Genomic DNA, 12,602 nt, shown 5'->3' on the forward strand with positions numbered 1-12,602 from the left:
GGGTCCCGAGGACCGAGTTTGAGAAACGGTGATTTAGTGTGTTTGGGAAAGGTGTGTGTGTGTGTGTCGTGTATTCACCTGTGATGCTGACTATAGTGTGCCAGCAGATGTCGCTGTTGAGAAGCACATCGTTCTAAAATTGCCGAATCTAATGTTTTTTTCCGTTCGAGTCGCCGTACACTAGGCAGGAAGAGAAATGTCAAACTTTGGGAAACTGGTAATGGCTCAACATTTCTCTTGTAAGATGCATTCGGGTTATTATAGACTATTACACTCGTAGCTAATGACAGACTACATAAAAGCGTGATGGTGGTGGGGCTGAGCATTGGCTGAAACGTTAGCAAAACGTATTCTCTTTTAGTCATAACTATGACATGACTGGACGAAACAGTATATGTTTTAGCAGTCCTGGACTAATAGCTTTACTCTTTATTTTGAGCAGAACATTCCCCTTATGTTAACGTTAGTGTAACTTACTCTCAAATACCTGCCATGAATGTCCTGATTCCTGCCACACATTTACCATAAAGTAACTGTCCTCATCACGATGTGTCTGCTGCCAGGTGCCGCTGTCTGCCGCTGTGTCAGGTGTCCTGGGTTTGCTGACGGGGAATGCAACTGTCCTGGCCGCTAGAGAGGTCAAGGAGAAACTGGCAGATCTGAGTCTCAGTATTGAAGAGGTAGCTAGCCTTCCTGTCCCTCTAATGTCCTGTCCAGGAACACTTATGTGGCAGTTATGTGAAGCAGGGGTGTGAGCCTGGGTGGACACAGGCCCACCAACTGGGGAGCCAGGCCTGCCCAAATTTCTGTTGGTCCCCCACCAATGAATTTCTGGCTACGACCCAGATATGAATGGACAGATCTTATCTGCTAATAATGTCTGTTTTGGTGTTTGTGTTGGCTCCCACACGGGCCTTTGCAGATTACATTTATTTGACAGGACAACGTAGTCTGCTGGATTAAAGTGTGTGTGTTTCAGCTCCCGTCCCTCTACACTACTCCAGAGCCGCAGCTCAAGTATGTGGAGTCAGAGGCGGGGCCAGTGGAACAGGGTGTGGCCGAGCTGAGGAAATGGGCCGAGCCTTTCACCGACCAGTGTCAGGTATACCTCTTCCTCAGCGATGTATGTATCGAACCTATCATCTAGAACAAGATGGGTGTATCTAGGAAATCGCAAGTGGCATCTCCCTCATTATCTTGTTAAATGCTGAGATTTAAGAATGTTTGTGGTAATTGTTTGTTTTCCTGCAGGAAACGGGTCTGGTTGCCCTGGAGAAAGCAGAGGTAGGTGACAGACACTGTCTACTAAGACTAGACATACAAACACACACTAGTGGTGCACGGATCAGCTGTTTGTTCACCTGCACCCGTCCGCAATTGCTAATAAGCCATCCTCTACCTCCCGGCTATATGTGATAAAGTGAAAATCTAAGGCCCACACCCGACCCTAACCCGCTAATATAGAAAATGCGTTGTAGGCTACAGTCAGTGATGGCCGAACAATTTTTTTACAGGGGGTGCAGGATTTCTTTTGACTGGTTTTAAATATGTTTCGGCTCATAATTTCCAACATTTTAGTCGGCTAGTTCTTAGTTAACTTGTCTATAATTAGATACGTGAAGCTTCTCTTTTGTCATTATATGTTGCCCTAGAAGACAAAATAAACCCTTGCTCACTAGAATAATGTCCTAAATCGATAGAATGAATGCTTCAATATAGTTGACATCTGTTAAAGTTTTCACTGTCATCTCTGCTTCTTTCATTTAGGGACCGGGGAGAAAATGCAATAGCTAACAAACAAAAAAACAGAAAGATTTTCTGTGCAACCAGTTTGACCGGTTGTAAGGAAATAGAAAGATGTAAAAAAAAAAACCTCAAATGTTTCTGATAAGATTTCAGTTCGGCTTGGATGCATATTTTATGTGTTTTGAAATAAGCTATCAGCGTTTATGATTCTGATAAAGATACAGAAGCTAGCCAATCTAACTGCACGTTTGCAATTCTCTCAAAATTCTGAAATAAATAAATCATATTTCAAAATGTGTCCTACATTTGGTGTATAATTTTACTGATAGAAATGCTTAATTTTGCAGGAGTTAATATTAAGGCTATGTGAGAGGTTATAGACCTACAGTCAGTGTCCAGATTTCAGTTTCCATTTAACCCATCTGAACAGTAAAAGGCCTATTTGAAGTCCCCGTCTTGTGACTCAAATTTGTATAGCGCCTCACAATCATCACACAACATAGCTGGCACTGCTATCATCCTTTTTTACCACTTTTCCAAATCTTTCACAAACATGACTTCTCGTCCTCCCTTCTCCATTTCACAGCTTTTCTCTTATTGAACTCAGACGTTGTTCTTTTTTGCCTCCGTGAATTTAATAGCTTTTTCTGCCCATTCACAAAAGCATTTGGTGATTGGCGTGTAGGATATTTGTCACGCATACAGTTAGGCCCTAAAGCTTAGGCTTACGCACTAATGCCAGATAGCCTAAAATAATGAAAGAAAAACATCAATGTAGCCTATAGCTAGAAATTGCACAATAATTATACATTTATGGATTTTTAAATGTATTCTCTCTTTATTCAACCCACATGCCACCCACCCGCCCTTCATCCACACAATATTTAATGACCTTAAGCCTACCTCCCCGCATATATAACTGCGGGGATGGCGGTTTATGAGTCAACCCGCGCATAACTAACACACTGAGCTTTCTGTCCATTTTTAATTTTGTGAATGGAATTGGATATACTGAAGCATAGATTAAGGTTCTATCTCCTCTTCGTGATGTCATATCCTGTGGAACAGGAAGTCTACAGGACTGTAGAGCCCACTGTGAGCACCTCCATCAGGACAGTGAGAGGTGAGGAGACATAATCATCCAGATACTTTCATTTACATGCCATATTATGGATGCATACTTAATTGTGTTCTTTCTCACACTCACACACACACACACACAGAGACGTACGAGTTCCTCAAAGATCCTCCTCCTGACCTCTATCCCATTTTCGGGGTGGTTGGCTTCTCTGGCTTCCTAGGACTGTACCTGGCCAAAGGTAATGTGCACAGACATTTACAGTGCCTTCAGAAAGTATTCACACTCCTTGACTTTTTCCACATTTTGTTGATACAAAGTGGGATTCAACTGGATTTTATTGTATTTTTTTGTCAACGATCTACACAATACTGTAATGCCAAAGTGGAAGAAAAATTCCAACATTTGTAAAAAAGAAAATATTAAACATATAATATCTTGATTAGATAAGTATTCAAGCCCCTGAGTCAATACATTTTAGAATCACCTTTGACCAACATTTTCAGGTCTTGCCATAGATTTTTAAGCAGATTTAAGTCAAAACTGTAACTCGGTCAATCAGGAACATGGGGTATCAAAAAGAAAGGAGGACCAAGGCACTCTTCATATAATTAATTAAAATGCCTTTATTTGAATGGCATGTTCAATAGAAACAAAGTTTTAAAAATCTGACGCGTTTCGCGGTATTGTGTGTAGGCCAGTGACCAAAAAATGTAAAATCAATTGTAAATTCAGGCTTTAACATAACAGAATGTGGAAAAGGTCAAGGGGTGTGAATACCGTACCAGTCTCTGTCTCTCTAGGTTCCAGGGTGAAGAGGCTGGTGTTTCCTGTAGGGTTGATGGCTCTCAGTGCTTCCATGTTCTACCCCCAACAGGCTGCCTCCTTAGCCAAGGTGTGTGTAGGGGGGGGGGGCAATGTTAGTGTGTGTCTTCCACCCCTTTCCCTCTCTCTCCCCAACGGGAAGGGCTGTGGTTTCCTGTAGGAAGTTCTGGCTGTGAGGTAAGCGTGTGTGTGTGGGGAAGGTATGTGGTTAATAGTCTGCCCTTTCATTTTAAAGCGGTGTCCCATGCTGTCTGGGATATTTTGGGTCTGTTTTATGTGGTTATCTGAGAGACACACCCAGAGAGGATACAGGTGTGTATGTATGTGTGTGCACCAGCACAGCCAGATCAGTCAGACAGGAGGGATGATAGAGGGGGTGATTATAGAAGCAGGATAGGAAAGTGATGAGTAGACAGCAGATGAGAGGGAGGATGGAAAGCTGTGACTGGTGACTGGGGTAATGGATGTAGTTTTGTGACTTATGGTCAGTTTAAATGAAATACAATGAAGTTTTATTTGTCACGGGCGCCGAATACAGCAGGTGTAGACCTTACAGTTAAATGCTTACTTACAAGCCCTTAACCAACAATGCAGTTTTAAGAAAATCCCTAAAAAAGTAAGAGATAATAACAAATAATTAAAGAGCAGCAGTAAATAACAATAGCGAGGCTATATACAGGGGGTACCGGTACAATGTGTCAATGTGCGGGGGGCACCGGTGTCGAGGTAATTATATACATGTAGGTAGAGTTATTAAAGTGACTATGCATAGGTAATAACAGAGTAGCAGCAGCGTGGGGGGGGGGCAATGCAAATAGTCTGGTTAGCCGTTTGATTAGATGATCAGGAGTCTTATGGCTTGGAGGTAGAAGCTGTTTAGAAGCCTCTTGGACCTAGATTGGTGTTCCGGTACTGCTTGCCGTGCGCTAGCAGAGAGAACAGTCTATGACTAGGGTGGCTGAAGTTTGACAATTTTGTACGTACATATTTCTCGTTGGGGTATGTACGTACAGTCACTGTGGGGACGACGTCCTCGATGCACTTATTAATGAAGCCAGCGACTGATGTGGTGTATTCCTCAATGCCATTGGAAGAATCTCGGAACATGTTCCAGTCTGTGCTAGAAAAACAGTCCTGTAGTTTAGCATCTGCTTCATCTGACCACTTTTTTATAGCCCGAGTCACTGGTGCTTTCTGCTTTAATTTTTGCTTGTAAGCAGGAACCAGGAGGATAAAATTATGGTCAGATTTGCCAAATGGAGGACATGGTAGAGCTTTGTATGCTTCTCTGTGCGTAGAGTAAAGGTGGTCAAGAATTAGTTTTCCCTCTGGTTGCACATGTATCATGCTGATTGATAGCAATTAGGTCAAATGGATTTGAGTTTCCCTGCATTAAAGTCCCCGGCCACTAGGAGCGCCGCCTCTGGATGAGTGTTTTCCTGTTTGTTTATGGAGGAATACAGCTCATTGAGTGCGGTCTTAGTGCCAGCCTTGGTRTGTGGTGGTATGTAGACAGCTACAAAGACACTTAATTAGTGATTTAGTGTGTATTGGGTGTTTAATGATCCATTTTGGGACAGTAGAGTTGTTTATGGGCATTAGATCTGTCAGATGGTTTGTCTGATTGGTTGAGGTCAGACCTCATAGTAGGAACCCATCTGCCCCATGTACACACACACACGCTGTTGGCCTTTTTCTATTGCACATTTCCATTGCGCCTGAATCACAATTTGTGTGTGTGGTGGATCTCTTATCTCAGGTGAGCTGGTATTCTATGTATAGCTGGAGTCAGCAGGGTCGGGATGCTGGGAAGACGCTCTGGAAGGACCTGCCATTTGGCAAGGGCAAGGTTAGTCATCATCATGACAAGGAATCGAGGAAAGATGTTTGAGATTCAAGTGAAATGTGTCAGTAATAATGATGTGCATTACTGCTTCCTGTTTCCCCTCAGGCAGGTTAAGAAGACCGAGGACAAGAGCATTCCTAGCTGAGACAGAGAAAGACACATAACCTGGCTGAGGGGGGGTCAAGTGCAGGTGCTGGTTTAATTGTTTGTTTTAGTATTCTAGTATTCTTTCTAACAAAGATATCTGCATTTCAGGATGTTGTGTATCCCTGGAAATAATATGATTCATGTAAACAGTTTGAAAACATAGTTGTCAAAAAAAGTGGTCTCTTGGCATAATTGACCTGGGAATGAGGCAAAATTGATGCGCGGAACAGGGTAAATTAAGCCGCCTACCAATTTCTGTACTGGATGAAATATTACCACTACCTTTTTAAAACCATGTATATCTTTATTTCCCAAACACAATTCAACACAATCACAATTGCTTTTGTCTTTTAAGCAACACTTTGTACTTTTTTTTTTTTAACACTTCGAAGCCAGTTCCACTGCATTTTTTTTCATTGTTCCCCTCTAATCAGTGACTGATTTAGATCTGGGACCCCAGGTGGGTGCAATTAATTATCAGGTAGAACAGGAAACCAGCAGGCTCCGGACCTTGTAGGGTAAGAGTTGAATACCCATGCTCTAACACAATACATTAATTTGACTTTTTTTGGACCTCACTTGCGGTCCACTTTTTCCATGTGGTTTCTTCCTTCACAGACTCCATGAAATGATGACCTCTTCCTAAATATTTGGTCAAATTATAAATTTTATGTATGGGGGGCTCAACTTATCCCACTCTCCCTTATTTGAATTTTGGAACTAGATGTTCATATACTTTGAGGATGTTACAGCATGTCATCACACCCACCAGTGCTGAGAGCCTGCTGTAACTGTTATTACCATCATCTATGCCTAAATTGGTTTTGGGTGGTTTGAACAACCAATTGATAACCAGGTTCTTGTTGTAAAAGACAATTTGTTTTCAATGACATGACCTGGATTACAAGAGGTGAAATTAACTATGTAGGTCTGTACCTGTGGATAGAATACACATTCAACACCCCTATATACACAGGCACACACAACACCCCCCATACACCTCTGTTTCTCCTGTAACATGATACATCCCATTTCCTCCTGCTCTGTTACCATCCCAACGGACACCCTTGACTCCTGTCAGCTGTTCTCTGACCTCAATTGAATGTTTGTCTAGCCAAATCTTAATGCTCATATTTTGTTTTGCTATTTATGTATTTATTTCCAGAGACATCCCCCCCATCAATGATCCACTGCAGAACATTACATAAATTATTTCAAACGTTGAAGATTTATTTGAGCATTGTTTTTTATTTTTTGTATTGATTGTCCACCCCCCTACTTTCTAGGAACAGAAAAATGGTCATAATAAATTAATCTCATATCTGAGTTATTGCTAATAAACTTAAGTGCATGTTTTCATGGACTGCGTATGCCTCTAGCATTCTCACAGAGAGGGTAGTCTGTTCATACTCTATATGGGACATTCTGGTCAGGTCTGAAGGCTTTTTTAATGTGTGGAATTAGTTGTTCAAACAGGGACTGTTCCCGCCCTGTAAAACTTACATGAGGAAGCAGTTCATCTGCAACTCCAGCCTGGCCCCACATCTTGATGTGCTTTGCCAACTCCTCTACCAACCCTTACTGATGGGACCAGGCTAACACTGTACAAACTGAATCTGCTGTAACCCTGACCAAATGATTTCTGAAGTAGACTCCAGTTTCCATCCGCAGTGAGGGTGAGCGAGTTGGGGGTATCTGTTGGTGTGACTTGACACTCGACCTTGACGCCGTGGGAGGTGTGACCCACTAGGGTCTTGTGTGAATGAATGCCTGTATTTGTGCAACCAAGTGATCAACACGTGTGTGTACAAGAATAGAACATTGTTATAGTTTAGAAAGGGTTGGATAAAGACCCCATGGGGTGTTTTAATCTCCCTGTTGTGTCTAAAGAGATTAACCACGTTTAAAGCTCTGGACAAACAGGTCAGCGAGGCGCATGGGAGTCTATGAAAATATTATGGCCCGTCTTAAAATGAAGAATGCTGTCTCTTTTCAGCACCCCCCTATCCTTCTACCTCGTTCTCTCAGATGTAAATATTGTGGTCTATGCTGTACGTGGATCAACGTTAACTAAGTCAATTAAACTGTCCTGCCCTATTTCCTACCAGCTTTCAGAGTTCATATGGTTTAAGGTGGAGTACAACTGTTTACTAAAGACAATGGAAGACTTCACTCCTTTAGTTGGTTGTTACTGAACCTGAAACTGCTCTGTCCTTAAACACACATTTGGCAAAAGCCAAATAGAAAAAGGAGAGCTGTGAAACTTCATAATTAGAGCGTTAGGCCTTTTCTCTGAGTTTAGTTTCTGAGTGTTGGGGAAAACCCTGAGAAAGGGCTACTGTGTTTACAGTAAAGAGGATCTGTCTGTCTGTGAAAAGGGTTGGGATGCAGTGTTTGTATACTCTAAACTGGGCCACTACACTGTTAGGTTGTGAAAGTGTTTGTTGATCAGGCAATGCTGTAGTGAATGTTCAGTCAGTGAAAAACAAACCATCACATTGATATGCATTTCTACGCCCCCGGTTTCTGCAAGATCTGACTAGAACGTTTGTGTGCCCGCGCGTGTTCCACTCCCCTGCTCTCCATAGACTTAACAGACCACACATTCCCCTTTCACAGAGGAAGAGATAAAGTATGACAGAGGGAGCGAGAAAGAGGAAAAGGCTGATGACATCACCATTCTGGGATTTCATTGTAAAGCCCCCGGCTTCCTAGATCTAGAGAAGTCAGTCACCACACAAATATGCTCTGAACCTTTTAATTGCAAAAACATACACATTAAAACTACAAATCACTATATTTTAGCATTAGTTACCCAGATTGGTCTATAGGGAAACAGAGCACGCTACACCCTTTCAGGTTCTAGATAGGATTCCTACACAAAAGGCTTTAAGGTTTGTTGATTAGTAGAATAAACTAAACTACATCACCTACTAAAATGATGGCTTTAGATAAATACTCGATCTATTAAAATAAAATTATTCATGAACCCTAAATTAAGTGATTTAGTAATGTTTAATGCCCCTTTTTAATAATAATCTATTGTCAGTAGTCACACACCCCACTGCTGAAGTGCGAGACAGGCAAATAATTAACTGAATTGAAATCGGCCCCAAGTCTCACTCCAATCCCCATCTTTCTCTGTGTCTCTGGGCCAGCTCACTCTTCAGGGCCGGATGACATCTTGAGGAGAGAGCTCTTGTCGATCTTGAAGAGTCTCCATCCCTCCTCCAGAGAGAGGTCGGCGGCGCCGCGACGCTTGTAGAATTCTATCGACGCCTGGTTGCCCTCGGCGACGATGAAGTGCATGCTGCTGCAGCGAGACTTGACCGCCGTCTGAGGGGGAGAGAGGAAGAGAGAGCAGGCGTGCGTCAGCGTACCAGACAGTGATTGTGAGCTTTCCCCGCCCCCCTCACACAAAGCCATCCGAATCTAAAAATCAGCTTTTCCTTTATTTTTTCCCAATACATATTCATTGATTATTTCAACAGCAATAAACAAACAGAACAGGAGTGGAATCAGCTATTTGTACAAAGAATCATAACTCACTGAAATGGGCTCTATAGAAAGTATGGCATTCTGTTTGAGTCATTGACCTATTTCTACAACAGGATTCTGACCAGAGCCATGTAAAAACTGTCTGACATCTACCATCTAATAACTCCTAAGTTACTCACATGACTGAGGAGCTTGAGGATCTCTGAGCCGATGCCAAACCCTGGTGGGAAAAGAAGAGAAGACAATGGGAAAGCAGTAAAAATGGACGGACGATGAGAGAGTTTGTGGTTATTGGTAAGGTCAGTGAGGAAGAAAGAGACAGAAGGAGAGGAAGTGTTTGTGCTTACCCCTGTACTCTTTCATGACGAAGAAGTCTTCCAGGTAAAGCAGCTTGCCGATCCAGGGGTCATAGGTGAAGTAGTACATGGCAAAACCAATTACCACAGGACCTAGACAAAAATAAGTAACCACATAAATACAAGCCTGACGTAGTATAACAGAGCTTGTTTCCGAGTTACCCCAAAACACTGAATGAAGGTCAGTTCAGAATTCTGCCCTAAATGGTTATGAGCAGCAAGGATGTGGGATGGCGGATCACAGATCTGTGATTAAGGATAACTTCAACCTTAAGCTCTAAACTCAGTCTGGTTTTAGTGAGGCTAGAGGACTGTGTAAAGAGGAGACGTGTCAGTTGGGCAGTGGTGTAAAGTACTTAAGTAAAAATACTTTAAAGTACTACTTGGGGTATCTGTACTTTCCTATTTATATTTTCCATTCAACTTTTACTTCACTACATTCCTAAAGAAAATACTTTACTTTTTACTCCATACATTTTCCCTGACACCTAAAAGTACTTGTTACATTTTGAATGCTTAGCAGGACAGGGAAAATTGTCAAATTTATGCATTTATCAAGAAAACACCCCTGGTCATCCCTACTGCCTCATCTGGCAGACTCACTAAACACACATGCTTCATTTGTAAATTGTCTTGAGTGTTGGCGATAGCCCTTGGCTATCCGTAAATGTAAAAAATAAATAATAATTGTGCAGTCTGGTTTGCTTTTACTCAAGTACTATTTTACTGAGTGACTCTCACAATACAGTACTTTTACCACCACTGCAGTTGGGGTTGTGTTGGGAGAATTGAACGCATGCAGTTTACACGCACACACAGACCATAAGAGGAAGTAAGACAAAGTGTACCCATCAGCCTCTCGCTGAGAGAGACAGACGTGTACAGCTACAATGTTTCAAACCTACATACTTCTCATACAGAAAGTGTTGGGCTCCTCCCAGACACCAAAGCTCATGTAATTGTGTACACTGACAATATAACTGAAGAAAGAGATGTCTGTATACAGTACAAACTGGGCTAACAGGTTTGATCTATGTTTGGCATAGGGAAAGTAACTACATGCATTGAGAGGCAATGTTGGGGGGGATTGGAGATTCACAATCTCTTACCATTGTTGTTGTTGTTGCTCTCCTCACTGGGGTCTTCCGCCACCAGGCAGTGGTAAAATGGGTGGTCCCCAAATCCGTCCTCGAGCAGATCTGTTATTACAAACGTTATAAATGAAATTTAAGCAATTTAAGCTCTGTGTGCGGTAAATCACACGGTAAGCAGGACATAAATGGTTTCAGTTTCATTCAGACTCACCTTTCTCAGTCAGTATTACTTGATCTTCCATGTCTTCGTATTTAGCCAGTTCCTAAACAGAAGCGGAAACATGTCAGAATCAAAACCAAGAACAAGTCAAATGGGGAACGTGTATGACTGACTGAGATAGTTGACCGTCAACGGACAGAGAACAACGTTAACGTTATAAACACCTCATTAAACGGAGGAAAGAAGGCTCCTTGCCAACGTAAACAAATAAACTACAGAGCCAACTGTGATACCGACGGATATCCAGAGGAAATCGTCGGTATTTATGTCACCTTCAGACACAAGTTTGCAGTTTCTTTGAATGAAGTCAAACAAAACGATTTCGTCTAGGCTTAAGCGGGGCTACAAAATAACAACATCAAAGAAAGGGTCTCAAGTTCAGGGCCAGATGGGTGTCTAGTGTAGGCTAAACATACTTCAGTATACTTTCCAACAACTTTCGCAAAACTAAAATTAAGTAAATCTACGCAAAACAGTAGACAGTGCATTTATTTATTCTCCTCGTCAAATGTTTTTGTTTACGGCCTACCTTTATGAGTCGCAGTATGTCAGGCACATCTTTGGGTTCCGCTTTCCGCAATTTAAAACGGTCCATTTTCTTCTTTTACTCTTTTTCCCTTTTCTCACTAAACCTCTGTATGTGAAGTGAAGCAGGAGAAGTTTCTTCATTCGCGTCCCAGGAGTTTAAACCTCCGCAGTCAGTCTGGGATCCTGACGCCTATGTCGGGAGAGTTTACATGCAGCAGTAACCTATCTGGGTCTGATCAGCTGGACTGGATCGTGCTTTGTCTCGCACCGCGGTTTTATACGGACCAAGGGGGTTTGGGGAGGTTAACCGGAACTCGGTAGTTTCTGGCCAATTGGAACGAAAGATCGACGACACGTCGCAAGTTTCTCTGTTGTTTTCTCCCGTCAAGAGATAACTTGCCTGACGAGTCACCCTGAATTTAATGGCCTTATTTCACAAGTGAAGTAGGGCCATTCTGCTGCTCGCTATAACGTCATTTTGCCATGCGATGTGGATGGGTAGCCAGGCAACGAGATAACAGGTTCAAATTATATATTTTTCACTGCATCTAGCCCAGTCTGTACTTTAGCACTTTTTTTATTTAAATGTCTTTAACTATTTATACATAGTGGAATTCTACATAATGTATTGAGTAGAAATATCTACAGAAATTGGTTACATAGATTTTGCACAGGCCAAGACTACAGTGGAATGGCCGATAATAACAGGCTCAGTAGCCTATGTAATTACTGGATTGTAGCCAGTGCAGCACGACCAGTTACTTTTATATTGACCCTGGATTGCTGATGCTAGTAGGAGCAGTCCTCCATAGGAATGAATGGAATTCTACAGTATTTCAATTACATTTTTCAAGGACAAAATTACATATATTTAAATATGTTTGTTGTGGGTATAAAAATAATAAAGAGAGTCGCACACTATATAAAAACTCGTAGTAATTTATTGGGTAAATCACCAACGTTTCGGCATCACTGTGCCTTCTGCTGGGTTATTGTAGTGGGAACAGTAACATTAGTACTCGCAAAAAAATACCTCAAGAATTGTTTTATTTTTTGTTGTTGTTATTTTTATGTTTAGCTCACATAATTTAAAATCATGCATTAAAGTGTTTGTAATAGAATAAACGTGTCAAAAACTAACGTAGACATTAATAAATTGATTTCTGTAGCTTCCAAGATATTGGCTGTAAGGTGGCTTCAATACAGCGCCCCCTGTCAGTCATCCAGGGTTTTTACACGTCATTGGTCACGACTAGTGTTTGTA

The 12,602-nt window shown here is 41.8% G+C and overlaps 2 protein-coding genes across 3 annotated transcripts; one reads left to right on the top strand and one right to left on the bottom strand.

Annotated features, from left to right (window-relative positions):
* Positions 1-47: 47 nt before the first annotated feature.
* Positions 48-7,003, top strand: LOC111972839 (MICOS complex subunit MIC26). Of its 2 annotated transcripts, none has more exons than XM_023999948.2 (9): positions 48-217; positions 564-680; positions 980-1,102; positions 1,252-1,284; positions 2,764-2,869; positions 2,970-3,065; positions 3,628-3,719; positions 5,409-5,498; positions 5,601-7,003. In XM_023999948.2, the coding sequence occupies exons 1-9, from the start codon at positions 197-199 to the stop codon at positions 5,607-5,609; spliced, it is 687 nt and encodes a 228-aa protein (XP_023855716.1). In that variant the 5' UTR covers positions 48-196; the 3' UTR covers positions 5,610-7,003. The 2 variants fall into 2 exon arrangements, with proteins under 2 accessions (XP_023855716.1, XP_023855718.1); XM_023999950.2 differs by having other exon boundaries at positions 55-217; positions 2,815-2,869.
* A 1,383-nt stretch (positions 7,004-8,386) lies between these two features.
* Positions 8,387-11,631, bottom strand: LOC111972840 (diamine acetyltransferase 1). The gene is made up of 6 exons (XM_023999952.2): positions 11,340-11,631; positions 10,802-10,853; positions 10,606-10,695; positions 9,488-9,589; positions 9,320-9,360; positions 8,387-8,978 (listed from the first exon to the last, which is right to left on the bottom strand). The coding sequence occupies exons 1-6, from the start codon at positions 11,403-11,405 to the stop codon at positions 8,802-8,804; spliced, it is 528 nt and encodes a 175-aa protein (XP_023855720.1). The 5' UTR covers positions 11,406-11,631; the 3' UTR covers positions 8,387-8,801.
* Positions 11,632-12,602: the final 971 nt, after the last annotated feature.

The sequence above is a fragment of the Salvelinus sp. IW2-2015 genome, linkage group LG14 (genome assembly GCF_002910315.2).
Source record: "Salvelinus sp. IW2-2015 linkage group LG14, ASM291031v2, whole genome shotgun sequence".
Taxonomy (NCBI): domain Eukaryota; kingdom Metazoa; phylum Chordata; class Actinopteri; order Salmoniformes; family Salmonidae; genus Salvelinus; species Salvelinus sp. IW2-2015.

Bases quoted from the DNA above. Each gene is read 5' to 3' on its own strand.
- LOC111972840 (XM_023999952.2), bottom strand. From the start codon at position 11,405: ATGGACCGTTTTAAATTGCGGAAAGCGGAACCCAAAGATGTGCCTGAC. The intron at 10,854-11,339 runs GTAGGCCGTAAA...GCTTCTGTTTAG, and splicing joins ACATACTGCGACTCATAAAG to GAACTGGCTAAATACGAAGA. The intron at 10,696-10,801 runs GTGAGTCTGAAT...TTGTAATAACAG, and splicing joins AGTAATACTGACTGAGAAAG to ATCTGCTCGAGGACGGATTT.
- LOC111972839 (XM_023999948.2), top strand. From the start codon at position 197: ATGTCAAACTTTGGGAAACTG. The intron at 681-979 runs GTAGCTAGCCTT...TGTGTGTTTCAG, and splicing joins TGAGTCTCAGTATTGAAGAG to CTCCCGTCCCTCTACACTAC. The intron at 2,870-2,969 runs GTGAGGAGACAT...ACACACACACAG, and splicing joins CTCCATCAGGACAGTGAGAG to AGACGTACGAGTTCCTCAAA.